This window comes from Octodon degus, unplaced genomic scaffold (assembly GCF_000260255.1).
Source record: "Octodon degus isolate 3935 unplaced genomic scaffold, OctDeg1.0 scaffold00112, whole genome shotgun sequence".
In the NCBI taxonomy this organism is placed as follows: Eukaryota; Metazoa; Chordata; class Mammalia; order Rodentia; family Octodontidae; genus Octodon; species Octodon degus.
Window position 1 is genome coordinate 1,684,302 of NW_004524688.1, and position 27,215 is coordinate 1,711,516.

At 41.7% G+C, this 27,215-nt stretch overlaps 1 protein-coding gene, 1 long non-coding RNA gene and 1 other non-coding gene across 4 annotated transcripts in view; 1 reads left to right on the forward strand and 2 right to left on the reverse strand.

The window, feature by feature from the left end:
* Positions 1-1,132: 1,132 nt before the first annotated feature.
* Pacrg (parkin coregulated) overlaps positions 1,133-27,215 on the reverse strand; it is a 539,156-nt gene continuing 513,073 nt past the window's right edge. Inside the window, exons 1-2 of one of the 2 annotated variants that reach the window (XR_002817685.1) lie at positions 26,951-27,152; positions 1,724-1,798 (exon numbers count right to left, since the gene is read on the reverse strand). Coding sequence is in view for 1 of the 2 variants with exons in the window: in XM_004639430.2 (XP_004639487.1) it covers positions 1,638-1,798 (161 nt within the window). In the remaining variant the exon portion in view is untranslated. Of the gene's footprint in view, positions 1,799-26,950; positions 27,153-27,215 lie in introns of those variants that run through there. The other variant, XM_004639430.2, reaches the window with a different exon arrangement.
* LOC111812090 lies at positions 1,718-21,135 on the forward strand. Its single transcript, XR_002817686.1, has 3 exons — positions 1,718-1,802; positions 19,985-19,990; positions 21,124-21,135. It is a non-coding gene; the product is annotated as an uncharacterized LOC111812090 (long non-coding RNA).
* On the reverse strand, positions 5,156-5,259 carry LOC111812096. The gene has a single exon (XR_002817689.1). It is a non-coding gene; the product is annotated as a U6 spliceosomal RNA (small nuclear RNA).

A 27,215-nucleotide genomic window follows, 5' to 3' on the forward strand; every position in this document is an offset into this window, starting at 1 on the left:
TCTGAAGGTGCCAAAGAAATCAGTCTCACCAATGATATTAGGGACTTCGGCATCAACTTTGATCCTATCACCAACGCCAGGGTCACACCAGATGAAGATAAGGGACATCAGATTCTGGAGAAACTCTAGCTTTATCTGCTGATGTCTAGTCCGGCTCCATCATTACCAAATATTCTACATGGAGCTTGTTTGGCCTACCTGATCATGCCTCCAAGTGGACCTGAAAGTGCTTACTGGAGCTAGATGGTCGCAACTAGCAAAAGAATTCACACGCCGGGCAGTAATGAGAGAAAATGAATATTGAAATTGTTCAAAATAGGGCTGTGCCTTTAGAAATTAGTGCCTTAAATAATTAGTGACAATAACATCAAGGCCAGAACACAGTAAATGGAGGAATGCATTCACATCTTCACATTTAAGCAGAAATTGCACTTTGCTATGGAAATGAGATACTTGAGGCTACAGATTTCTGAGCATTTATAGCATCTCTCAGGTGTGCAAAGTCAGTACTCTGTCTTTATGAAGTTTTCCGGGCTGTGTTTCAAGTGCCCCGAGCTCCTGGCCTGGCATGCCTGAGCAGCTGTTGGAAGCCTGTGTGTCTTACAGTTGCTCTTCTTTTTGAGCACCTATTTCTTTTCAGTGAAAAAATGTACATCTTTTGTCTTTTTTTCAGTCTCAATAAAATTCTAAGGTACTACTTGCCACCAGACTTAGTGAGTGGTGCCATGAGAACCGTCCAGTTACTGAGAGGAAGCAAGGGGGTAGGAGAGCTGCCAGTGAGGATTTTTGGCTGGGGTCATCATTGAGCTGTACACGAGCCATTTGCAAGAGTGATGAAAGCTTTAAACAAACTGCTGGGTAACATTTTCTCAGTAACACACCATGTCCTGGGATGGGGTAGGTCATAATATGGCAGGACAAGGATTCAAGCTAGCTTTTCATTTAAAGCCACATTTGTAAAGTTACATTTCATACCACACCTTGATCCCATCCTTTCCTAGCCTCCCCACCTGCACCCAAATAGGAACCAGAGAGGTCCTAAAGCCCAGATCACTGGTAGGCTAGGAGCATTAATTACATTTATAGCTCAGGTTATAACAGGCTACAAAAATTTCCCGCTGTAATTGGAATATAGATTCAACAGTTTTATTGAATGTCAAAGCACATTATTCCGCACAGCTGCTAGAGAAGCACTGCTGAACTGATGCTTCTCTTCCATGACAAACACCTATTAAGCAGTCAGCACAAACTCTTCCCTTACAGCCTCTGACATCACCCTCAGGGCAGGCAGACACAGCACAGCAATTGCTGAATTGCGTACGAAAATTATAGTTTTATTGTCTATACAACTGAAGGTTTAACTCGGACTCTTGCCTCCAACCGAGCTGCATAAAGAAGCAATTCTTCTTGTAGAACAAATAAGCACAGTACACTATTGTAATCTAAGAAACAGGCACTATTTATGTATCGGAAAGCCATGCTCTCAAAAGGGCTAACAGTCCAATGGCCCACAAGCCACCATTCTAGCAGCTGTAGAAAGAAAGCTGTAGAAGTCACAAGTAATGAGATGCTGGAAGCAGCAGGGACAGATGACTACGGCACCAAGGGAAGCCTCCTCTTAGTGCAGCTGCTCCCTGTCAGTTCAGCAAGCACGACTCGTAGGTGGGCACCATGTACTTGATGTTGATAAAGGCATCCTCCCCTCCGTAGGTCTCTAAGGCTTCCAGCGTCTCCTGGATCAAGTCCCCGATGTTCTCCCTCTTCTGCTGGCTGTAGTCGATGCCATCTCCGGAGTTGACTGAGTCATGCAAACACACAAAGAGGCCAGTTATTTCTCTGCTATTTCTCCCAAAGCCCCGCACACCTGTCTAGGCATTTTCTCTGAATGCTTGTTAGGAGACACAATTGTTTAACATTTTTATATGCTCTTGCTGAGACTTAGGAGTGGTGACAAATACACAAAAATATCAAATCCCAGCATGGAACCGAGGAAAATTAATCTAAAATGAAGAAACAGAGTTTACAACAGAGTACACGACAGCGGGTTCATCTCAGTTACAAGACACTTCAAGGCAGGGGTTCTCCTCTCCATCTGACTACTGCACAGAGTGTTCTCTTGGGCCTGGAGCTCTCCACGAGCACAGCTTGGTGTACTTACAAGGAATAGTTTGTGGTCAGACCAGGTAGCAGGTCCCAGGTAGTTTAAATTGGCTATATTTTGAAGTGAGAGACTTAACCCATCGCTCTGTCTTTGCTGTTTTTGAATACATAGTAAACATTCACCCTGTCAGTGATCCAAGCATTTGGTTATCTGCAGTTCTTCTCAGCGCTACAGATGGGGCTCGGGAGTGGAAGGAAAGTGTTCTCTCTGCCATGGCCATGCAAGAACAACCACTGAACATCTGCGTGACTGTTCTTAGGAACGGCTTCCCGGGGAGCTAGTGCTGCTACTACTTCTAGGCTCTCCAAGCACAGGGAGGCAGATCAGCCTCAGTGGGGTGCTTGTAGACCCCAGCAGAGGCCCAGCCTCCCTGAGCCCGGACCTGCCCCCTGTGGCTGCCCCTGGACGCTACAAGGGAAGTCTTACAGTGACCTTGGCAAACCTCGGGGACCTGTACCCAGGATCCTCTATGCTACTCTGCAAAGTCAGTGTCGAATCATTTGGATGAGAGATCCCTGACTGCACCTGGAGATCTGGGGAAGTCTAGGAAAATCTGGAGGAATTACTGTAACCTCAGGACCGGACAAAACCCAAGCCCCTCTGCCTCCATCCCAACTTCATGGGCTCTCTAGTGCCCCTCTGTCCACAGTCATTCCACACTTGGTGCTGCATCTGCTCACATCTCCAATGACATCACTTCCGCCACAGCTGTGTGTCATTGTTATTCCCTTGCTCCCTTTATCTGTGAAAAAAGGAGCACAGGACAGCAGGGAAGGCTGGGAGGGGCCAGGGGTGAGGATGTGCACACAGCCTGTGGATTCAAGGCCAGCAGAGCACCATGGAAACTTGGTCCCTCACAGGAGGGATAACTTCGTTCTTTTCATTTTAAATGTGACCCTAAAATATTGATCTTCCCTGCATGTAAAAATATTACAGGTTAAAATGGTATCCAGACATTGTGTCCTCAATTATTTGGGACATTTCAATAAAACAAAGAACAACAATGACACACAGCTGTGGCGGAAGTGATGTCATTGGAGATGTGAGCAGTTGCAGCACCAAGTGTGGAATGACTGTGGACAGAGGGGCATTATAGAGCCTGTGAAGTTGGGATGGAGGCAGAGGGCTTGGGTCTTGTCCCGCTCCAAGGTTACAGTAAGTCTTTCAGATTTCCCAGAATAAATGTAACACTTAAAACTGCACACATCACAGCAAACAGTACTTTTGCTTGATTTTTCCAGAAACTTTTTATAGAGGCATTGTCTTTTTTTTTTTTCCCACAATCAGGGGTTGAACTCAGGCCCTGGAGCTTGCCAGGGAAGTGCTTATTCTACTGAGCCATCTCCCCAGCCCCGAGAGACATCATCTTCTAAAACACAGAAAACTGCCTTGATTAGTTTCTATTGGTGGTGGTGAAGGTAAGCAGACACATCACTTACTAATTTGCAAAAAGAAATATATTGTGAGACATTGGTGAAGTGTATAAATTTTTCATGAAAAACTTATATGGCTTTAAAATATTAATAATATAAAACAAATAAGAGATAAGAGTTTTGAAAAAAAGGTCTTCCCCCATTGTTTTAAAGCAAAATGATAGATATGCTTTTTTAAAAAACAAAAACATAGACAAATATATATATTTAAGTAAACCGGCTTTTAAATTTTTTCCCATTTTTTATTAATTTTAATGAGAAAGAAGTAGTAATGAAACAGTTTCAAAACAGGTTAGTAGGACAATTAATACATTGCATATTGTTGTCTTCTTAGTGGTTATTCAGAGTACAAGATGCGGACATGATATCTTGTCTAAACACTATTCTTACAAATCTTTCTTCTCATTGAACTAAAAGAAAGTAGTTGTATATCTAGCCTATTTTGTATATACAGATATATATATTTTTTTTTCACTACAAAATGGTCCTTCATTTATATCCCCCTTTTTTGTTTTATCAGAGATGGGTGTTCCATTGCCATTCAAATATTATAGGTGCTTGAATTCAGCAAAATAACACAATATAGTCCAATATTCTATAATAGTAGTGGGTTTTCCATAGGACTGGCAATGTCAGAAGTTGTTGATTTGAGCCTTTTACAGCTCAGCATATTAATATGGCTTTACTTTTTAGACCTCATGGTTATACTTTTCTGCTGGATGGTTAAGACCAAGTTAAAGCAAAACCTATATAACAAAAAATGTAACTTTTGTATCTGGCAAGATTAGTCAAATCCCCTCAGGATTTATCCTGAAACAATGTATAACAGTTTGTAGATTTCTTGTCAGTGTCAGCCATCTGGATGAGTCATGGCCATTGCTTGACCATTTTGCTGTCTGTGAAAGATTGAGAGAATGTTTTCTTTCTAGGTGACTCTCCTTAGGCACACTCTACATCATTGATCACTTTCCTCTGTGGCCCCATAATCTCCTTGAACACAAAATCTGGGACATCAATGAGTTACAGGATGTTACAGTACAGGTTCTCTTATGTCCTGAGTCCTTACTGACCTTAAAGGGCTAGGGCCAAAATATTGGCTATCCTTGTAGCCCTTCTTTTTCTCTAATTTTTGGTCTGCATACTTAAGTTGTTAACCATCCAGAAGAGAAGTTTAATGATATTATTACCCTATAACAGAGGCAGTTTAGCTTAACATCAGTATCTGTTTGATTATCAAATGCCTTAGATATAACATGGAACAGGTATTTTCCAACAATCATTGATATTCTAAACTTTAAATCCCCATAGAATGTGAAAAAAACAGTTACATATTTTAACACAGAAATTTAGAAATCTAACCATATATAACATTGTGGCAGGACAATCCTATGACTTTTTTTTTTCTTGTCTCTTGTTTTCTTTTATTACCTTTTTAAAACAAACATTTACTTGAAAGAGAGTATAGCAATAATTGATATGACATTAGAAACAATATGCATTTAGAAGCTAAGAATGATAGGTATACCAAGCATGGTTTTAATATTACACATTGCTATCCTCAAAAAATATGGAACAATTCATGAATTTGTGTGTCATCCTTGCTCAGGGGCCGTGCTAATCTCTGTATCATTCCAATTTTAGTGTATGTGCTGCCAAAGTGAGCACTTCTTTTTCTTTTCTTTTGGAGTCAGGGTTCCACTATGCCATTCAGCCTGGCTTTGAACTCACTGTGTAACCCAGGTTGGCCTCCAACTTAAGACAATCCTCTTGCCTTTGCCTCCTGAGTGCTAGGATTACAGGAGTACATCATCATGCCTGGATTAATCAGGCTTTTTTGAAAGATTGACATGGTGGTCTGAGAAAAAAAGGGGTGTAGTTAGGAAGGATACAGGGTCATGCTTTGTCACAGGGAGCTGTTTAAGAGGACAAGGTGTTTGAGTTGAATTTAGAAAGAAGGAAGTATGTATGTGTTGCTCTTGGTTATAGGTATGGGAAAAGATTAAGGAAGAAAATTTGAAGGGGCCGGGACAAAAAGCAACAATGCCAGGAGCCTGAGGCTCGAGGTGTACAGTTCAAATCTCACCTGGACAACTCAGCAACATAGTGAGAACTTGTCTCAAAATATTTTTAAAACAAGGAGCCTGCCCCTTAGCTCAGTTCTTTAAGTGGCTGCTTCCACAAAGCAGTCAGGCTCAGGTTGCTGTGGTTTGATCCCCAGAACTCAAGCCAACCAAACCTACCCTGAAGGCATTCGGAGCAAAAAAATATATATATTTTTAAAAGAGCTGAGAATGTAACTTAGTGTGAAGACCATGAGTTCAATCCTGGTAACAACAACAGCAACAACAAGCAAGCAAGCAAGGAGTCCAGACAAAGGCACAGGAAGAACACGGTGTGATGATAGAGATGGACAGTGGAGAATGTATCTGTAAGACACACAGCAGTGTCCCGAGATTTTAGCTGGAAGGGGATGAATGTCTCAGAAGATTCTGGCTGATCCTGAAGTCCACCTGCCCCAGTCATGTTCCCAATGGCCTCTGGGCACTGGGGGCCAACGAGGCAGGGTCTGTTTGTGTAGCCCAGAGCACATCCCAAGGGCAAATGGAAAATCTAATGGGGTGAGGCAGAGCAGTGACAGCCTTGATCCAGATCCATATGGACAAAGATCCATATATTAACCACTAATAAATGGCGCCTTTTGTTGGCATATTAGTCAAAAGGTCAAGAACTGAATAGATCACGGGACAGACATATTTTCCTGATGGGCACTGAGGGGGTGTGGAAAGTGTGCACACAATGGAAAGCCTAACACACCCTGTTTTCTCCCTGCCTCCCAGAAAGCAGCAATGACAAGCAACACTTTATTTCATATTCTTACTTTTTAAAATACATTTAACTGTAGGAGTAAACAAACTATGTGGCTTTTTTGTTTCTCAACAGTGTGGAAACCCGAATGATAAGAGAAGTGAACAGAAGCTGCTTATTCGAAAAATGAGTTGGAGTTGGAATATTTTGTGGTTGCAAAATGTGTATCCTTGAGGCAGACAAAAAGACCAAAAATAAAGCACATCTCTTATTTTGTATGCTGTAACATTGACACTGCACAGTTTAGTGTCAAACTATCCTGAGAGGCAGGTGAGTCACGGGATCTCCATTTCAAAACTGAGACACTGTCAGGTTCTCTGAGAACCTGAAATTGAGGTGATTGGTTTGGGATCACCATTTTAAATACATACAACGCTGTTGAAAATATGTTTGTGAGAACAGGACGCTTAAAAAAAAGCCCAACCAGATGGTTATTTACAATTGTCAGTTCTGATTAGGAAGATGACATTTCAATTTGGGAAGCTAGGAGTCTATTTTATGTTCAGCAGCTAGAAAGATACATTGATGATGGAAAAGATATGTTTTATTTATAACCAAACAAATAGGGCCGTAGTAAGGGTTTAAACCAGACTTTGTGCATCTAAAAGTACTCTATATAAACAGCATAGAATAAGGGATTTAGTGCTTGTTCTGAAGGATTCCTGCAAACAGGAGGCCTTGCTAAAACTGCCTGAAAGTGGCTCCTGGTTAAAAGTTATTTTAAGTGCATTTACTACTCTGAATGCTGAATTTTCTTAAGCAATATGTTTAAGCATTAAAAATAATGCACATTCCTTTCCTATCTAAATTTTAAAAAATTGTCCTAACAGTTTCTGTTTGATGCCATCAGAGTCAGAATGAGAGTATGTGTGTCTGTCCCAGGCCCTGTCCAAAGATGGCATCTTCCTAGTGCCTGAATTCAGCTCATGCCTATGAGACTAGCAGAACACCTTGTCAACAAGGGTCACCAAAAAGGCCAGTCATGTAAGAGGCATTTGTATTTCACACAGATACCTGCCACTCAGAGGACCGGGGCCAACAGCAGACTGGGATTGTATAAGGTTTTGATGAACTATTTTCTCCTGTGTCTTTAGTTTCTACACTGTATGGAAGCCTCATTATTTTTCCTTTCTTTCATTAATACTGTCACAGAAAAAAGGAGAAGAAAACCCCCGAAAGGCCCAGGAAGCAAAGCTGGAAAGGAGGGGCAATTTTGGTGGCTAGAAAAAGATCTTTCAAGGCCAGAACAAGCACGGATGAGGAAGCCTCGCTTCTTGGCGCTAAAGAATGCGCTTGACCTCAACAACGACTGCAGCTACTGTTCTGGAGTGTTCTCTCTGCTGTCTGCAGACGCTGTGTACATCAAGAGTAATGCAAAATCAGAAAAGCAAAGGCCCTTGCTTTGGGGAGCTCACCATGCAGTGCCGACTGCCTAAGTAACCACCTTCCCATGGAACGTAGTGACCCCTGGGTCCCCCAAGGGGCACGTGCCACAAGCTTCGCAGCCTCCCTGCCACATCACCTCCCTTGGTGTGGCATAGCCATGGGCATGGGGCCCTGTGCCTTGAAGGTACATGGACCCACTTGCTTTAGTCAGAATGGCTGTCCGGTGGGAGGCTCAGGGAGAATTTAACTCAAATTTAGATTTTTCTAATTCTCCAAGTTTGGCGGGGGGGGGGGGGGATACTATATATAACAAAGAGGTGCTTGATTCCAATTGTTCTCTCAAGGTATCTTTGTTGGTATTCATTTCATACCTAACAGGTGAAGTAACTTATATAATTTGTCTGTACTTTCTGGCATTACCTGAAGAAATGAACAGGCTTGATCTAAGAAAAGCATTCTGTTAGTCTGGAAAATGCCCTGGCAGCGGCAGCAGTATGGCCCTCCCTGGGAAGGACAAGGTCATAGCAGGAGGACAGTGCCCCCAGGTCCGGAGGCAGAACGTCCCAGTCCAGCTCCACCCTCATACCTTGAATGGCCAGAGAGTCTGAGACTTTCAGAAGTCCCCCAAATTCTTTTTATTTTATTTTCTTTTTTTGGTACTGGGAATCGAACTCAGGACCTTGTGCTTGCTAGGCAGGCACTGTGCCACTGAGATATACCCGTGGCCCCCAAATTCTTAAGGAAACATTAGAGCCACCTGAGTGACCAAAGAGGAGCAGCCCAGGCCAGGTCTGCACTCTCCTAACAGCCTTTCTTCACACTGCACACCAACTTCTAGCCCTCCACCCTCCCAAAGCTCCCTAAAGAAGAGGTTCACATTGACTCTTAACTACACAATAGCACTTTAAATAACCACTGAGGGTGAGGACCTGTCTCAGAGGAATGGGAGGGTGAGTAAACAGAATAGCACACCCCTTAGCCTTGGGCAGCCGGCGCACCAAGGCACAGGCATGCTGAGTCTCTACGCACCTGAGGCTGAATTGCGGTCATAAAGCTGAGGCTTTGAAATAAGTCGCTGCAGAGGCATGACAACCTAGCAACTCCCTCCTTGCTCTATTGCTGCTTCTCGGGCCCTTTGTGTGCAGAGCGTGTGTTGTCATCATAGCCGCTTTGCTTGAACAGTTCTTGCGCGTGAGACCAGCCAAGTCCAGACTGAATCTTTGAGAGTGTTCATGGATACGAGGCAAGCTGTAGGAGTGTCTGCCACGACCATTCCCACTGATGGGCCTGTGTGGGGTGCTCGGGCCACCCCCTGGTGGCCCAAGCACCCTGGTGCTTGCCTATGGGGCTGAGTGAGACCCCTTGCCAGCACAGAGCAGAGGGAAAAAGTGTTAACAGAAGAAATGTGCTGTTTCTGACTTCTTTTTTTTTTTTTTTTTTTTTTTTTTTTATTCTTAAAGGCTGAACTAAGCAGTTTCAAGTTTCAAAAGGTCTAAAGCCTAGCTGGAAGTACTTTCACATGTTGAGACCTGTGGTCTCTGACGGCATCAGTCTCAGTCGCAGGCAGCTAACACTCCTTCTCATGGAGTCAGTGATGTCACTGCTGTGGTGTAGAGGGAGCCTTGGCCTGAGGTCGGGTCCTGGTGGGTGTGTGCAGGAGGAACCCACCGCAAACATCACCCTTAAAAGGTGTTTCTTGGTCAAAGAACCATTAGACACTTGCTGTTGGATGGGCCATTCCAAATGAATTTCCCTTTAGGTTTAGTGGATTTTGCCACCAGAAAACTAAAATGGCCAGGACAGCAATTTCCTGTTCATATGAAGTAATATTTAAGCAGCTACATCAGTTTTAATGCAACAAAACTAACATTTTTGGAAAGAAATTTATTCAAAATCTTTCCATTTGAAAAAGAGGTCATAAAAAGATCACCTAATGTTTACTAGTTTAGAAATGGTTGGGATTTTTCTTCTTTTTAATTTCAATTAAGAAAGAGAAGAATGAGGGACATGGGTATGTTTTCTTTTTTTAAGGTAGTTTCGATTCTAATACCTAAATTGTCAACATCTGTTTTGCCAGAAATAGCTGATACTTGGAGTTAACGTGAATTTACCTTATAGAACTAGTTTTAGCTAATTTAGAATATTCCAGAATAAAAAGTTTTCTTCCAGGAAGTTGGGAAACAACTGTGAATTCTAGTGCGACCTTTGCTGGGGTTGAGAGAGTGGAGAAGGAAGGAAAGGGGCATGGGACAAAATTCATTTTTCTGCATTGGCTAAGAGAAGACGGCTTGGGGGAAAATATAAGGATCACTGCTTTTAGAATCCTAAAGCGATATTTCTCTTCACTTTTTTTTTTTTTAAGCTTTGCTTATACCATGAGAGAACGGAATCATAGAAGGCAGCACCCCACTGGGAATTCTGAACATTCCTGTGTCCAGGCCATGCTTAGCCACTGCTCCCTTGACCAACTTTGTATTACTATGGAAACTGAAGGCATGGCATGGAAGGATGACCTTACCACAGAAGTTCCCGAAGTCTTGGTTCATGGGTATGTGAATAGAAGTTGCAACCTCAAACTTAGAACAATCATAGCATCTGGCATGCTAGGGATATGCCCAGGGGCTTAAATAGTTCAAATCTTCTCAGATCTTGTTGACATTAATGAAATTCATAAGACTTCTTTCCTCTGAAGATGAAAGCTTTGAAGCAAGCCTTGGGTTCCCAGCTGGGTGTCTCACTCTCCTCTTTTTTGGCACTGCAGCTCAGGGACTGCAGCAGGGAGCCACTGAGCCATCACCTCAGCAGAAGCTCCAGGAGGCATCTACAGCTCCTCAGTAGGGTCATTGGTCACCTGCAGAATTGAGGATGTCACATACGTTGGCCCAAGTGCCAGTTCAATGTCTAAGTTTCCCCCAGATAGATCATGACAATATCTAGACTATTTCTGGATTATTTCTTTAAGAAGCCAACCTCACTACCAATTGGAGAACTGTGGCACATGGACTCAAGGAGGGGAACCCAGTATAGAATTTCCCCCAAATTAGTAGCTGTTTTCCCCTGAGCAGGTTGTGAACCTCAGCACTGTCTTGGTACAAAGAAAAAATCAGGTTTTGCATGATGTCTGGATCCTTTCCTTCCTAATGTTACTTCTTATACATTCGTGTAACATTGGAAAAAATATTTTGGAATGATTCTTGCTGAAAAGATTATCACAAAACAGCTGCATAATTGTTTAAAGTAAGTCACAAATCAAGTAAACATCGAAGTCAATTTTCAAATTAAGTTCCAAGAAAACCAAAAAGGACCAAATGTTTATAAAATTAATTCTAGTTAAGGAAGAGAACACTGTCAAAAACTCAAATTATTTGTTGACACACTACCAACTGTTATTCCATTCTGCTATTTCAATAAAACTATATAGGTTTTGATTCTTTAGACTAATGTGTGGGCTGATTTTTTTAAATGACCAGTTGACAATTGTTTGGCCAAGATTATATAAAAGGCAAGTTATAGTTTTTCTCTGACTAAGGACTATTCTGACATGGATGTTATATGGACAAAAGGTGGACTCACTGAATTATCCCTTTACTGGATAAATATAAGTATAAATTTAATCATTAGTGAGTCGAGCTGAATTCAAGCCTATGCAGTGGAAACTTCTCTCTTTTCTTGTTGGCCAACATGATTCAATGAGCAGATTGTGTCAAAAAGGAGCAGAGAGTTCCAAGTTGTCTCTTGCAAATCTACTCCCCACTGTATTATCTCATGGTAGAATAACACCAACAAGAACATAATGTCACTCATACAGATTAGGTCATTTAAGATGAAGAATAGCTGTAGGAGCTAACTGCTACTATTACTTCTTTCACAGAGAAAAATTGAGGCTTAGAGAGGAAAGACTGCTTAGAAAACTAAAATGACACAAGGATTTGGAGCTACTAGAATCCTGGCTACTAGAATGCTAGAAGAGGGACTGAGGCAGGACTCTGGTGAAATGCAGGAAAGGTGGGGAAGGTCTGGAAAGAGTGGTCTGTGTCATGTGTCACCAGAGGACTATTGGCCTTCCTGCTTATAGAAGACTTCCTACACACACATGCATGCACACACACACATACACGAGAAGGGCTGTTGTCACAGAGGTTCCAGGTGAATAAGTGTCACAAGGTACTTGCTTCACATATTGAAGTAGCATCTCCTGTGTAGATTTTATAGTATAGATTCTCAGGCTCTCTTTATTTCAATAGGAGTCCTTGAGATAATGTCATTATTCACAGAGTTATATGCAGGAAGATGGAGATCAGAGTTGTCTGATTTCAAAGACTTTTCTTTATTTCAGTATCATAGATATATGGTGAATATGCAAGAAATCTAGGATTAATTTCACATTTTGTTTCCCTTATCCTTATGAGAATCTATTATGGTTTGTTTCTAGATTTGGTTTGTATTAGTCACAGAGTCTACAGATGAAGAATTTGTAGAGTTTAAATATATATGAAAGAAAGAGTCTGAGGGTTGGAGATGTAGCTCAGCGACATAGCACCTGCCTGGTGCAAGGTCCTGAGTTGGATTCCTGGTACCAAAAAAAAAAAAAAAAAAAAAGAATCTGAGATTCACTATCCAGGGGTGTCATTTCTGCTGAGGGGGTGGGGAAGGAATCACTTGTCCTGATATAGAAGGTCCAGAAGTGCCACGCAATCTATAACTACAGCGTAGTGGGAATCAGGAGAGAGGTATAAAGTAGGATACTTATTTCTTACTGAATGGTCTTTCTACATTGTTAGTTAAAAAAACAAAAACAAAAACAAAAAAAGCCAAATTCAAGTCACAAATATTGGGAGAATTCATGAATCAACGTTCAAGGTTCACACTATGTAGGCTGTTGGGGTCGGGGGTGTGTTACATTACCCTTAAATGTGAGAGGAAAAAACTTTCCTTTCTCAAGGTGAAAAATTAGATTATTCTATTTGCTTTATTAGGAGGCTTTGCTCCATGAAGAAGAAAATACTGGCTTTTTACAAGGCTTTCAGTTGATATTTAAATTTCCTTACTATAATTTCCTCTATAGCTCCATGGTCATTTTCAATTAACTCATGGAACAGGAAAATAAGTAATTTTGCTTGGGGGAGGGGCTGCTGATTGCTGTTTACAGGAATGGTGTGAACCTCTTAGAAATAATTTTAACTACTTCCAGACTGATTCTGAGAACTGCCTACGTGGGCCCAAATCACAGCTAGTACCACCATTTTCCATTTCCAGGAAAGATTAGTGGTATCAGACACAATCCTTTAGCCCTGGCTTTCTTTAAAAAGAAAAAAAAAATGTCAATAATTGAGGCACCAAAATGAAAAAAGAAACAAAGAAATCCCAGATTCTTAATAACCATTATGAGCTAACACAGTAGACTGTGTAAAAATGCATTTCTCAAGTTGTCTTTGTAGAACTTTCATCTGTCGACAGTAATTACTGACCCAGAACTCAGGAGCCTCTTATACCCCACACCACAGTGCAGGGTGGCTCCATTGTTTTGGGTGATATGCCTGCCCGGTAGGGCACAGAGCTGCCCAAAAAGACTTTTATAGACTTGGTGTACACTTTGTTCTATTGAAAAAAATGATTAAGCAGATAAACGCACTAATTGTGCTTACAATGAAAAAAATACATTGTATAGTCACATTGTTTCTATAGGGCAGATGTTTGCGGGATGTTTGGGCTACCTCTCAGCTTGCTTAAGACTTCAACTAGATTTCCAAGGCACTACCTGGAAATTTTACAGAGTAGGAGGGGCTCTCATCAACTAAATGCAATTAATGCAAAAATAATATATCTAATGAACAAATCAAGGAAATCTGCTGTGCTGAACTGAGGTAACTGATGTAAAAGGAACAGAGTGGAAACCTTCAGCGCTTTCATAACTCCCTCCATTCAGAATAACCTTGAAATTCCTTTCAAGGCTCTGATTATCAACTTTTATCAGCTTCTACACTGGTGAATTAAATGTGGCAAAAGGTATTCACCTTGGCACCAAACACATCTGTGCAGAACATTTGGCCTATTTGGTGACATTTTAACAGATGTTTAGGACTTTGCTGAAGTCCAATGGAAGCTTTTGGTTGACACTGGAGACAGAGGAGAGGGAAAGAGAGAGGGTGGGAGGAGAGAAAAGGAGGAGGGAAAGAGAGGGGAGGGAAGGCAATGAGAGGGCAGAAGGGAGAGAGAGAAATCTGAACTGGTTGGTGGAGAAATTTTTAAATGTGGACACTTAATTTGCCACAGCAGCAAAATTGGGTTTGCACAAGAAATGACACTAAAATGCGCTGCAAGTGCTGATAAGTGAAATATGCTGATTTTGATCCTTTTGAATAAAGAATGTTTATTTGCCTGAGTTACATTTTTATCTCTTAAAATCCTTCAGTTTAGAGCACCCAGTTGCTTTCCTGAGTCAGGGCTTTGGGCAGTTGAGCAGAGACAAAGGCAGCACAGCAGTAAGATGAGAGCCTTCCAGGGCCGGGCCGTCTCCCGGGTTGCAAGCAGGCATCCTCTTGGCCCCAAGTGGCCTGGCCTCCCAGGACCACATGGCCTATAGCTGCTACTGAAACTTTCTGATTGAAACAAGCATGATGATCTGTAACTGTAAGGACAGGTGTAGAGTAGATAAGAGATGTACGTTCTGTTTTTAGCATTATAACAACCAGTTAATAAGTTTTGACAATTATAGTTGTAGCTGTTGTTACTTCAGTACTAGAGTTCTCAGGTAACAGCAGATTATTCAGAATTTAACTTTTCTCCTGGAAGGGACAGGAAGAACAATTCCAAGAAACACCACTGAAAAGCTTTTTGTTTTCTTGATTAGTAAATGAGTTCACTCTGCAACCTCACAAAAGGGACAGTGCTAGCCAGATCTGGTGGCGGACACCTGATAGGAGGATCCCAAGTTTGTAGCTCCACGATCACAAGATTGTAGCTCACAGCTACATACAGGAGGCTGACATCCATGAAGAATCCAGAAAGGACCATTACTGACCTGACATTTTTCTTTGTGGCCTAAATTGTACCTTGGAGAGAAACAGAGAGTCTCATTACTTCAAGGAGATCTTGCTGACCTCAAAGACAGATAGCAGAGGTAGTGAGACATCTTGGAGCAGCATATGGCTCCTGTTTTGCTCCTGCAGGAGGCAGAGTAACTGGAGGTATTTGTCTAGGGACACTTGCACTCCTGCTTCTTAATATGCAACTAAACTCTGTAGCCAACACCATCTCCATATGAAACTCTCTTTCCTTTCCTAGATTCTTCAAAGCTATGGCTCCAGGTCTGCCTGCACAAAGCTTATAGCCCCTGTCCTGGCTCAGAACCCAAATCTGCTGCCTGCCCAGCAGTCTTAGAGCCCTGAGGAAATGGGGCTTGTGTCGTGGTAAATGAGCACCTCCTCAGAGCTTCTTCTGGGTCTGATGCCTACAGAGTGTGCACCAGACAGTGAAAGTCCCTGGAGGCTAATGGAAGCCTACACAAGGGATTCACCTGATTTGTTGGCACTTGTCCAGTGAACCCCACTTGGATTTGTTATCCTTCAACTGGCCAATGCTCTACACAGTCATCCCACTTGGCCCCAGCCTCCTAGGCCTACTCTTCATGGAGGCACTGTGTTCCCAAACCCACTTCTATCAATGAGACCTGGGCTCTTAGATGCAAAGACTTGCTAAGACAGGATGGGTCCTCATGCCTAGACTCTGTTCATATCTTTAAGTGACTCCCCTCCACAGAGGTTGCTCCCATGATGAGCATTTCCAGAGGGAATGTGGTCTATCCTGAGAAGTGCTCATGGACAGGCAACCCTCCTGGCTTGGATGACTCCAGATCTGTCCCCCATTCTTCTTTTGTAGAGACATAACAAGACCCATCTCAAAACAAAAAAATGTGAAAATAGGGGTGGTGGTGACTGGTGATATAGGTTGGTGTGAAAGCCCTGGGTTCAAACCCAAGTACTAGTGGAAAATGTCAACAAATAGCCTACACATAAGGACCCACCACAATGTCCTCATTCAGAGATCAGTGGCTGCTGTCACCTGGCTTCCCAGTTCGATGATAAAAAGAATGAAGCGATGGATTCAAGCAGGAACCAGAACTAGGTATCATTTTCTGAAGCCCAACTGAGCCCTAGTACTCCTGTAAAAGGAAATCACACAGAGGGCTAGAGTGGAAAGTGAGGGCCTTTCCACTCTAACCAATCACTAAGCAAGAGAAGTCAGCGTGTGTGGTACAGCAACACAGGGAAACAGGCCATGGAGTAGTGAGGCACGGAGAGGGCTTACACTGGCCCAGCGATCAGGAGGTTTTCTGGGGAAAATTAAATTTATGTTAAGACCACTGTGTGGAAAAGGCAGTGGTGCAGAAACACAATCTAAAAGGACGCACCATGCAGAAAACTGAAGGCAGAGAAAGGCCTGGAGGTTGGAAGGAGTTGTCATTAGAATGTATGACTTTGCCAAGTCATCCCGTCCATTTTTGTTCAAATTTAATCTATACTACACATAATCATTGGAATGGCTATTAAATAACTATGGAGTGGAAGTAATAAAAATCACTTAACTCTTCTCTAGTTAAGAGACACTGAAGCTACTCCAGAGTTGCACAAGCTTTAATGTTGATGTAATAAAGCATTTTGTGATTATAGCATTTCTCAAAGTTTTTCTTACATTATCTTTGCAACAATTCTCAGAAACAAGGTTACTGCTTTATTTTGTTACGAATATAGATGGCCATATTGATTATTTGAGAAGGTTATGCCGGTTCATAATGTTGCCAGCAATGTATGAGAGTAACTGTTTTATCACAACATTGAATGTTACCATCAAAATAATTTTTTTGTCAATTCCATGCCTACAAAATGTAACCTTATGGTTGCCTTAGTTAGCATTTTTCTAGTTACTGGGGAGAGTTAACATTTTCCCATATTTTTTCCTACATATCTTAATTTTTTTCCTTATCAGAACAATGTGTTCATTGTTCATTCTTTCTCCTGTTTATCTATCAAGCCATTTTTATGAAAGAAATTAAGTCTCATAGGATCATCCCAGGAAGCTAGGAAGTAGATAAGAAGATTTCCAGAGTTACACTTTTCTAGTGAACAGGGCCCTGCAGCATGCATTTCTTTTGGATTGATTCCATAAGCACAATTTCATGGAGAAGCACAACTCCTGAGAGTAGTGAGACAGCTTAAAGAGTCACTATACCTCACAGAGAGACACAAGGTTCCCCCAAGAAGTACCCTGGGAATTGAAGAATCCCAGGGATTGTGTTAAGCAGGACAGAGGAAATTGCACCATTAATCCATTATTTTAAATAATTTAATTATGGGCTTCAGAGGGAGGAACATTGATTGTGAGTTAGGTGTTTTCTATGCCTCATTTTTATTTTTTTATTAGTATATGTTTGAATTACACAATGATTACAGTACCGTGGGCAGTTAGTACCTGTGTAGAACACAGTTTAGCTCTTTTCTACTTCCCTTAGCTTCCCTCCTCCTTCCCCTACCTCTTGATTTCCTTCGTCTTTGAGAGAGATCTATCTCCTTACTTCCTATGATCTCTTTATTTTGCTCTTTGTTTGTGTTTTGGGTTTCTCATATAAGAGAAACCATGTGCTATTGAAGATCGTCTGATTTATTCTACTTAACATTATGGTCCTCAGGTGCAGCGATTGTCATACAAATGCCTGAAGTTTATCTTTGTGGCAGTAGTGCTCCACTGTGTGTAAGTACCACGTTTCCTCTGTTCATGGACACATAGGCCGCTTCTAACACTTAGCTATTATGAGTTGTGTGATTATAAACATGGATATGCATGCATCATACCATGAATGAGGTTTCTAGAAACCTTCCCGTCCATCCTCCCCTTCTGCCCACCCAGCTCGTATCAGCTTGCACCCTAGGCCATCTTGGGAAGGGGGCCACACTCAGGGCCACCAGGCTAGACCACCTCTAGAACTCGCAGGGCCCAACTTTTTCTATCAGGAACCTCGAAGGAAGACTTCGGGGTTATATTCAGATTGGACCATTTCCAAAGAGGTCACGTGAGGTTGTGATAAAAATATGGTGAATGTTTTCATTTAAAAAAAAAATTATTACAATAAAAGACAACTTGTGAAAATACCTCCCTCGTGCTTTGAACCTATTTATCTCATCTTTCTTGCCAATTTCTAAAGCAGCTCTGGAAGTCCTCTTTTGAGAGAGCTTGTAGTTTGCTCTTTCCTGGCTATGTCAATGTCCTGAATCAATTTAAAACATCTGCCTTAGGTGGGCATTTTGAGCTTGGGGAAGAGCCAGAAATCACCTGAGGACTTCCAGGGCTGCTTTAGAAAGTGGCACGAGCAATGGGATAAGTGTTTGCAAACGAGGGGGAGGATTTTGTAAAGGGTTAATAGCAGCATGGTTTTTGCCATAATAAGTTTTTCAAAAAACATTGAGGCATTTACTACGTATTTTGGCCATGACTTTTATTTTTGGTTTGTGTGAAAGGTGTTAATTTGTTTTTTTTTTAAATTTTTTTTTTAAATTTTTAATTTTTTTTTTTTTTTTTTTTTTATATATGTGTGTGTGTGTCTGTGTGTGGCCAGCTCAGCCCACCAGGGGGCAGGGCTGGCTGGCATGTGGTGCTGGGGGATTGAACTGCGGTCCCTGTGTTTGCTAAGCTTGTTCCAAGTAGGTGCTTAAGACCACTGAGCCATCTCACCAGCCCGAAAGGTGTTAATTTGATAAATGTAAGCACTCAAAATGCCCTGCTATGGATCTAACCTCATGTGGCCATTTCTATATACCATAGCACAAGATGAAAGTGGCTGGGAACTCTCTCGACTCCTAGGAAGACGGAGCTGAAGGTGGGGAAGCAGACAGGTAAAAGATAGCTCAAATGCCTGGGAGATAAAGTTGGAGGATGAAGAGGGAGCTGAGGCTGAGCACTTGTTCTTCCCGAAGGTTAAAAGACCAGTAGCCGCGGAAACTAAAGTCTGCCATTTATCTCGGGCCAGGGACAGTGCAGACAGCTGCAACATGAGCCTCCTTACAGAACCGTGCCAATGACCTTAACCGTGACCTCTGGCCGGAGCAGCATTTCAGTGGGCCTACCAATATCCTTTTTAAACGTCAATATACACCCTTCTGACAGCTTTGTTGTGAGGTATGCTGATGAATTTGCCTACTGTCTTCAGTGAATAATGGGGGAAAAGATTTCATGTCTTCTCATTTAAACTTAACTCACAAAACAAGGGCTGCCTAGCAGGAGTAAAGTTATATATGACATTCGAAGCTGAACATGACAGAAGTCAAGCACTGCAAAAGTAGTTCGAGTTTCCTGCAGGCATGAGGCTGCTGTAAAGTCAGTTGATGACACAGCCATTTAATTAATTAAGGTAAATATAATTATTTGGATGGAGACACATGTGATTTTTAGTTCAGAACTACCTTGTTTTTTTTTTTTTAAACTTTCTTTTAGGTAGTTATATCTTATTAGAAGATACAATGTTATAAATTAAGAAAAAACAGCTATTTGCAGAAATCAGCATGGAGGTTTTAAGGCAGTGTTTCTCTGACGTGGTCTCCCCAAAAGACCAACGTGTAATAAAATGCATGAAATATATCTCTAGGCTCGCGTGCTTCCACATGCCCAGGACTGAGTCTGCTGAGAAACCCTTCATTAATCCTGTGAAGAACTATATGCTAGGACCTGGCACAACACCAATATAAAACTACTCCAAACACTTAAATTCCTTCAGTCCTGTTACAATTGTTTTCTGCTAGAAGAAATTAAATTGACTCACATTTTAGTCCATTCATTCTACTATTCTCCTTAAAAGCCTGATAGCTATTAGTCCATAAATTAGAAGTTTCATAAATGAACACACTTTGGGTTCCATATTTCCCCTTGGCTGAAGGTGGAATTCTACCTGAATGGGGTTTCCCCAAGTTTTCTAGTGCCCCAGGTGTGGTATGAGAGGGATGTGTCCTAGACAACCAGCTGCCCCCTACTTCATCTGAAACCCAGGACAGCACTACCCGAGCAGGAGGTCAGGATCACAATGGGCCTCAGGGCAGAGGACAGACAGGGCCCCAGACTGACACTATGGAAAGAGTAAGGTGTCAAGCACCAGGCTAGGGTCTGTAGTTATGTCCCTTTCTTCGTTCCTTAAATAATTCTGAGATCTGTGATGAAGAAGATGGAAAGCCCCAGAAGTAGTGACTCTTTCTGGGTCCCTATGTGAGAGTTCTATGTAGAGTCAGTAAAGTTACATATAGAAAGTAGTCAGTGGGCACTGGCAGGCACAGGATCAGGGTTTGCTCTCATTATAGTCATTACTAGGTCAGCTTCAGTGACTCTCACAGTAAAGTACCTGGCCCAAAGCTTGACAATGTAATGTTCATTTCTTCCATTTCCCTGATAAGGCCAATTCAAGGAGTTCTCAGTAAGATGCCAAATCTACCCACTGTGAAGTTGGGTATGAGTAAATTGTCAGAAGTGGGTTTGATCTCAGGTCTGTCTGAAATCAAAGCTGCAGTTATTTGCTTCTGTATCCAAGAAGGGGGTGGGGGGGGAGAGAGAGAGAGAGAGAGAGAGAGAGAGAGAGAGAGAGAGAGAGAGACAGGCTAGGGATATTGTTCAGTTCAGAGGTCCTGGGTTCGACTCCCTATATCCATCCCCATATATTATGCAGTCTACAATAGCAAAATTGGTCAATATTCAACTAAATTTTGACTCATAGAAATATCTATTTCATATGATCTGACCTAAATTATAATTTTTACTCTGTATTATGCACTATGTTGAGCATTTAAGTTTATTTAGCTTATTTAATTTTATTTCTCACTAATCTGTCAACAGCCTAGTGAGGATATTAATTCCCATGTTTTTACAGATGAAGTGGAGCTTACAGTACCAGAAGTGTAAGTTTAACTACTAAGATAAGATGTAAACCACCATCGGCAAGTTAAGTAAATATCTTGCTGGGTGTTCTGATCAAAATACCTAGCTCTGCTGTGTGTGAAAATAAAACAAACAAAAACATTATGTAAAAACATTCCTTTATAATAGGCAACTGAATGAAAAGCATTTTCCTTTTAATCATGTCTCTATCTGATAATCAATCATCCATCTATATCTTTTGAATTATTTATGAAATTATTCTTCAATAATTATTCTCATAATTAGAATTTGAGTAACTGTGATTGGTAGAATTTAAATATAAGGGTAGAAATGGCTGTCAGAAAATTCACTGCAACACAAAGAAAAAAGTAGCAGGGCACATGCCCACAATTCCAACACTCAGGGAGGCTAAGGCAGGAGGATCCTAATCTTTGAGTCTTGCCTGAGCAACTTAGTGATTTAGTGAGACTTGCCTTAAAATTACAAATAAAAAGGAGTTGGGGACGTAGCTCAGTGCGAGGTTGCTGGATTCAATTCCCAATACCCACCTCTGAAAACATAAATAAATACAATAGACATTATACCTATACCTATTCCTTAAAAAAAAAAAAAAAAGAAACAACTTTCCTTTCAAATTTCCCCAGTGGTTTTGTTTTTTGGGCTCCCATTTTACCTTTGGGGAAAATCAAAAATGAAATAGACAGCCTAGGTTTTCTTAACAAATTTTCAAAGTTTATTTTGTTTTTCAGAATTTTCCTTGTTTTTCCATGAAAATAACTTTTTTACAGGGAGCATTTACACTTAGTCTAAGGTTTTATTTTCCTACAATCCTCATTGTAATAGGCTTTTTAAAACAGTTTTATAAAAATACTTCCATAGGGAATACAAAATAATATTATGATGACATAATTCGCTTTACTTCCATGCAATTTCATATGAACACACATAAAGCAGTATTATAGCAGGTTAACTTTCTTATATGAGATTAAATTCTCATTAATATATTTTTAATGTTTTATGAAAAATATTTTAATAGAAAGAAGTATGACTTCCTCATCTATTTTACTACAATTATATTTTTTGTTATAGATCATTTTCATTAAAATATCTTCTGTTTCCTAACCCCCCAAAATTAATTCATTTTTTTCCTTTTAGAAATAATTGGGTCACATTCTGTAATTGCTATTGGAGGTATCAGGCTAGATACTATTTTGGCAAAAACAAAATCTAGGTTGGAACTGAAAATTAGAAAGAGCTAGAATATATTACTACTAGACATTATGAGAATATATCAAAATGTGGTTAGTATTGTTATTTTCTTTTCATCTTTTGTTTTTTATATTCAGGATGGGAAAGTTTTTTTCTAGGTCTCTTACTTAGCTTTTGAAAATGATTAAGTCTATAAAAAGGGCTTTCAACAGTGTGAGCCTGTATTCTTTCTGTGTCTTATGTTAAAATGTAACACTCTGGGTTATTTATGTTAACTTTCTCTACTAGTAATATGAAGTGTCATCAATGTGTTTATCTTGTCAAAATAGATTTTAATTTCCCAAGTCTCTTCAAGGTGAGGGGTACTGTGGATTGAGCTATCTTTCCAACCTCTGTTTATTTTTTATTTTGAGACAGGTTCTTGTTCAATCCCTAAATTCAGACTGGTTCCAATTTGTAATCCCTCTGCCTGCTCCTCCCAGAGTACTAGGATGGCTGATGGTCAGCAGCATTCCTGTGTTCATTTTCTATGAATTCTCTATGTGAAAGTTATGCTTTTTAATTACAAATCTCATGGACTATGAACAGGTAGCAACTGAACTTTCCAGAAATCTTATTTCCGTAATTCACAGTACTTTCACCACACAGCAATCTGTTTGAAAAGATTTTGTTATCTTGGATCCCTGAGAGCAACATACCTGAGGCCCAGCTGTGCTTTAGTCACTGTGCTTTGGAAGCTCCATTTTTAATAAATAGTACTAAAACAAGGACAGCTAGCTTGAGGTGACCAGACGGGGTAAATTTTCACCCACTCACTCGCTTGCCGCATGTGTGTCTGCCCACAAATGCACACATAGCCCCTGTGCGTGCCCGCAAATGGAGGGATTTAAGGCCCCTCATTTGAGCTAAGATCAGTAGTTCATCGCCAATTATTGTTCATGACCTCAGTCATTAAAATCTGCAAAGAACAAGATGGTGCGTAGGATTTTCTAGAAACTACTTCCTGTGAAATCTTTCATATTAAGAATCAAAGAAAAGTCATAGAAAATCTTTTGTGTGTGTGGTGATTTAAGTAATCCCTTGACACACAGGGAAGCTCTAAATATTGGTTCTATGCCTGACTTTACATTGGTCCTTTTTTTTAGAATTTAGTACAGGGTCTTCAGGGTCTCACTACACAGACTGGACTTTAGTGATCTTTCCTGCTTTTCAGCCTCTCAAACTCTGGGATTACAGACTTACGCCACCATGCCCAGTCTCCTTTGCCATCTCAGTGTGCCCCGGGGTGGAGCCAGCACAACACACTGGAGATCAAACCCCCGGCCCCTGCATCTGCCTAAGCAGGCGTTTTAATCCGCTGAGCTATCAGGCCGGCCCTGAGTATCTATTGATAACCATTTCTGTCTTTGCAAACAACCTAGCAGAGGTGTGAGATTGACGCTTTTCTGAATGAGCCTGCTTGGGAGATAATATCTGTCTCCTACACTGTTGAATTTAAAAGAAATGGAGGAGATCTTTTAAAAGGAATCAGAAGACATGGAATTTTGAGTTTATCTGGTTTAGTTTATTCAATATTATTGTAGAATATCAAGGTAGCCAGTTAGTGGATGTAAGTGTCTTTGAATTATATACAATTTAAATAAACATTGGCCTGATGACAGTTTTTCTGTAACATTTCTTCCTTCGTTTGGAATTTATTTTGCTTCATTTTAGTTGCTCCATGAAAAATGTTAGCTTTTGGATTAGTCCCTCAAGGAGTCTGGACTGGTCGCTTGTGGCAGGATGAAGAGTCCAGCCTAGGCTTCCTTTGCACTTCTACTGTTGCTACCCCACACTTTGTCCTCTGTGACAGGTCTCCAATTTGCAGTACTGTGGCAATAACCTCTCCTGGTTCCTGCCTACTCTCTTTCCACATCATCCTTTACAGCTGTCTACCTGAGCTCTCCTGCACTCAGCTGTGCCTTGCGTCTGCACTAGGGGACACGTCAGACATTTACTGTTATCTGTGGGGTGCGTTCTAGCTCCCTCAGCCTGGCATCGAGCCCTTCGGGGTGTGATTCAGGCTGAGTCCTACTGCCCACCCCAGCTGCCCCAGAAGCCCTGGGTTCAGCTCAGCCAGCTGTTATCAAGGGTTGAGTGCTCCCCACCTTCTCTTTGCCTTTGCGGCTTCCTCCTGCACCCCCCGCCCCCACCGTATCTTCCCAATAAAATCAGTGGACACTTTATTTGGGAAAAAGTTTCTGATCATCCAAATCAGAAGACATTTACTTTTCATCCTTTACAGTGTTTGCACCTTTCTGGGGGCTCTTGATAAGAAAGGAGCCCACTGTAAGTTTGCCATGGCTTGGATGTAGTTTGAGTCATCTTCCAAGCTTCAGGAGTTGAAATCTGACCCCCACTGAGACGTTAAAAGAGAGTAAAAACTCGTCCAGCTATGACATTTAGAGGTAAGGCCTTTGAGAAGCAGCTAGGGTTGATTCAGGCCATTAGGGTGAAGCCCCCAACAGATTCATGCTGTGCCCTTATGGGAAGAGAAAGACCAGACAGGTGTGCAGACACATTCCCGCTCCCTGTCTCCTGTCATCTGATGTCCTGTGCTGCTTCCGCAGATGTGACCCCTCAGCTTGGACCTCAGAACCATAGACCAAAATAAACTTCCTTTCTTTAAGGGTAGCCTGCCTCAGGTATTTTGTTTGTTTATTTATATATTTATTTTTAAGCATTTATTTATTTATATATTGGGTATAGGGTCTCACTACACAGCTCAGGCTTGTCGTGATCCTCCTGCCTCAGCCTCCTGGGTGCTGGGATTATTGGCATGGACCACCATACTCACTATCAAGTCCTTTTATGCAAACATTTTTTTTCCTACTTTCTAAAGGCACTAACCTAATTTCACACTGAAATTCTTATGCACCTGGCCTTGCTCCTGGCCTCAGCCTCCCTCTGGTCCTGGTTCCCTGGACTCTGCATCCCCAGATACCTCACCTGCTGGTAGACTTGGCCCGGCCAATGTCCAGCATCCCACTGACCAGGAAGAGAGATTCACAACCCCTCCTCCACAGAGTAGCCATAAAATGCTTAAAATTCATTTTTCAAACTAATGTTTCTTGAACACTTACTGAATTCCGATAGATGCCAGAGAAGATTTGATAAGGTTTTGATTCTCAAGGAGCTTAATTCTTGAAAGTAAGATATTTTCATCATCACTTTTTTTTTTTTTTTTAACTATACCAAAATAACTGGGATGGGGAGATAGCTTGTTGCTCTAAGTGCCTGCCTAGCAAGTGCAAGGACCCGAGTTGGATCTCCAGTACAGCATGCCGTGCCAGCCTGGGCTACATAGGGGGGCTTAAGGCCAGCCTAGACTGCATAGTGAGGCCCATCTCCAAAAACAAAGCAAAACCAAATCAAACAGACTGAATGAGGAAAAGAGAAGCAGGCAGGCAGATGAGAGGGGCTCTGTGGAGGCAGCCATGTCGGCAGTGTCCCTTCCTGCCCTGCCCTTGAACTGTATAGTCAGCTCACATGTCTGGTTTCACTCAGTGCAGTGTCCCTTATCCACAGCCACTCTGCTGCAGACACCACATTAATGCTGTCCCTTTGATCATGACATAGTAATGATAGTCATGCCAACATCTGCTGAGAATTTTCTAGGGCCAAGTGCTGAACTATGCTTAAACATATCAGCTCATCTAATCTTCAAAACGAAACTGTGCAGCAGCACTATGATTATATCCTTATTTTGATTTTAGGTAGTGGAGTGTCAAAGAAGTTGTTCAAGTTCCAGCTGAAGGCTCCCCTTTGGCTGGGGCGGGCTTGGGCGGGGCTCTCTCTCTCCTCCCCAGGGCCGTGGGCTGGGAGCCCTGTGCTCCAGGTCTGCTTCCTCCTGTTGGCTCTGCCTCATGCACTTTCCACAGGCCAAAGAGGCTGCAAGAACGTTCAGATCTGGGTGCGGATAGATACTTATGGTCCCTCGGAAAATTCTCTCCTAGGAAATAAATTACAACCACAGCCTGACCTCACTGAGGTGGTCATTTGCTGACTGCTCTGTGGGCATGTGGGTTGGCCTGAAGTGAATTCAGTTTTCACAGAGTGAGAATTAGTCATGACTTGTGGGCTAGTTCCAAGCTGGGTGCAGGGCTCAGCCCACCTGCCCCACCTCTGCCCTGCCTGCTCCGCTGGCTTGATGTACCAGCTGAGCTTGAGGAGCAAGTCACTAACTCTGGTAGCCTTCATGTCATCCTAGGTAATGTGGGCTCGACAGCAACTCCTCTGGCGCTCGAATAGGGTCAGTTAGGATGACATAACGGTATATGGTGTGTGGCATGCAATAAGGACATACTCAATAAACATATTAGGATTATTGCTGTTTGGGGCAATTAGACTGAAGCCATGTTGCAGTTATTTAACAGAACAACACTTTGGAATAGAATTAATCAGAGAGCTTTCTCACCTTTAATTTTTTTCAAATGTAATTTTTTAGTATTTGAAAACTAAAACCACATAAAAAGAGTTATTGAGAAAGTAATGAAAATATTCACAGAAGAAAAACTGATGAGATATTATTATGAAAAGCATAACTATCTCATAATCTAAGACCATGTTACATAAAGTGCTTTAGAAGTATTTAGGAAATGGAACCCCATAAAGACAGACTGATTAGATTGTACAGCATCTAAAGTCCACCAAAGTGGGCTGGGCAGAATAGTTCAGTAGAATAAGTGCTTGCCTGGCAAGCACAAGATCCTGAGTTCAATCCCTGGTACCACGAGAAAGAAAGAAAGAAAGAAAGAAAGAAAGAAAGAAAGAAAGAAAGAAAGAAAGAAAGAAAGAAGAAAGAAAGAAAGAAAGAAGAAAGTCCACTCAAGAAAGCCAGCAAATTAAAGCCAAAAACCAGTAAAGTCAAAGTTCTAGCACGTTCTGGAGATGCAGCGGCCCCTGACAGGCTGTGGTCATCCCTGGCCGAGGACTAAATCCAGCTCACCTGGGGTAGGTGGCAGGGTACAGAATGCAGGTTTGGCAGCTCAAGTCAGTGACCATGTCCAGCTGCTCCCTGGATGTCCTGGTGAACATTCCAATAACATGAGGCTGACCTTGACACCAGCTCCCTCCGACGGAGGCCTTGCTTTTATCATTTGGCCCAAGATCACGGGCCTGTGATCTGCACCACAGCGATTCACACACAGTCAAGCGCCCTAATGAAGGAAACAATCTGAGCGAGTCACTCCTGGAGAACACCTAATCCTAAA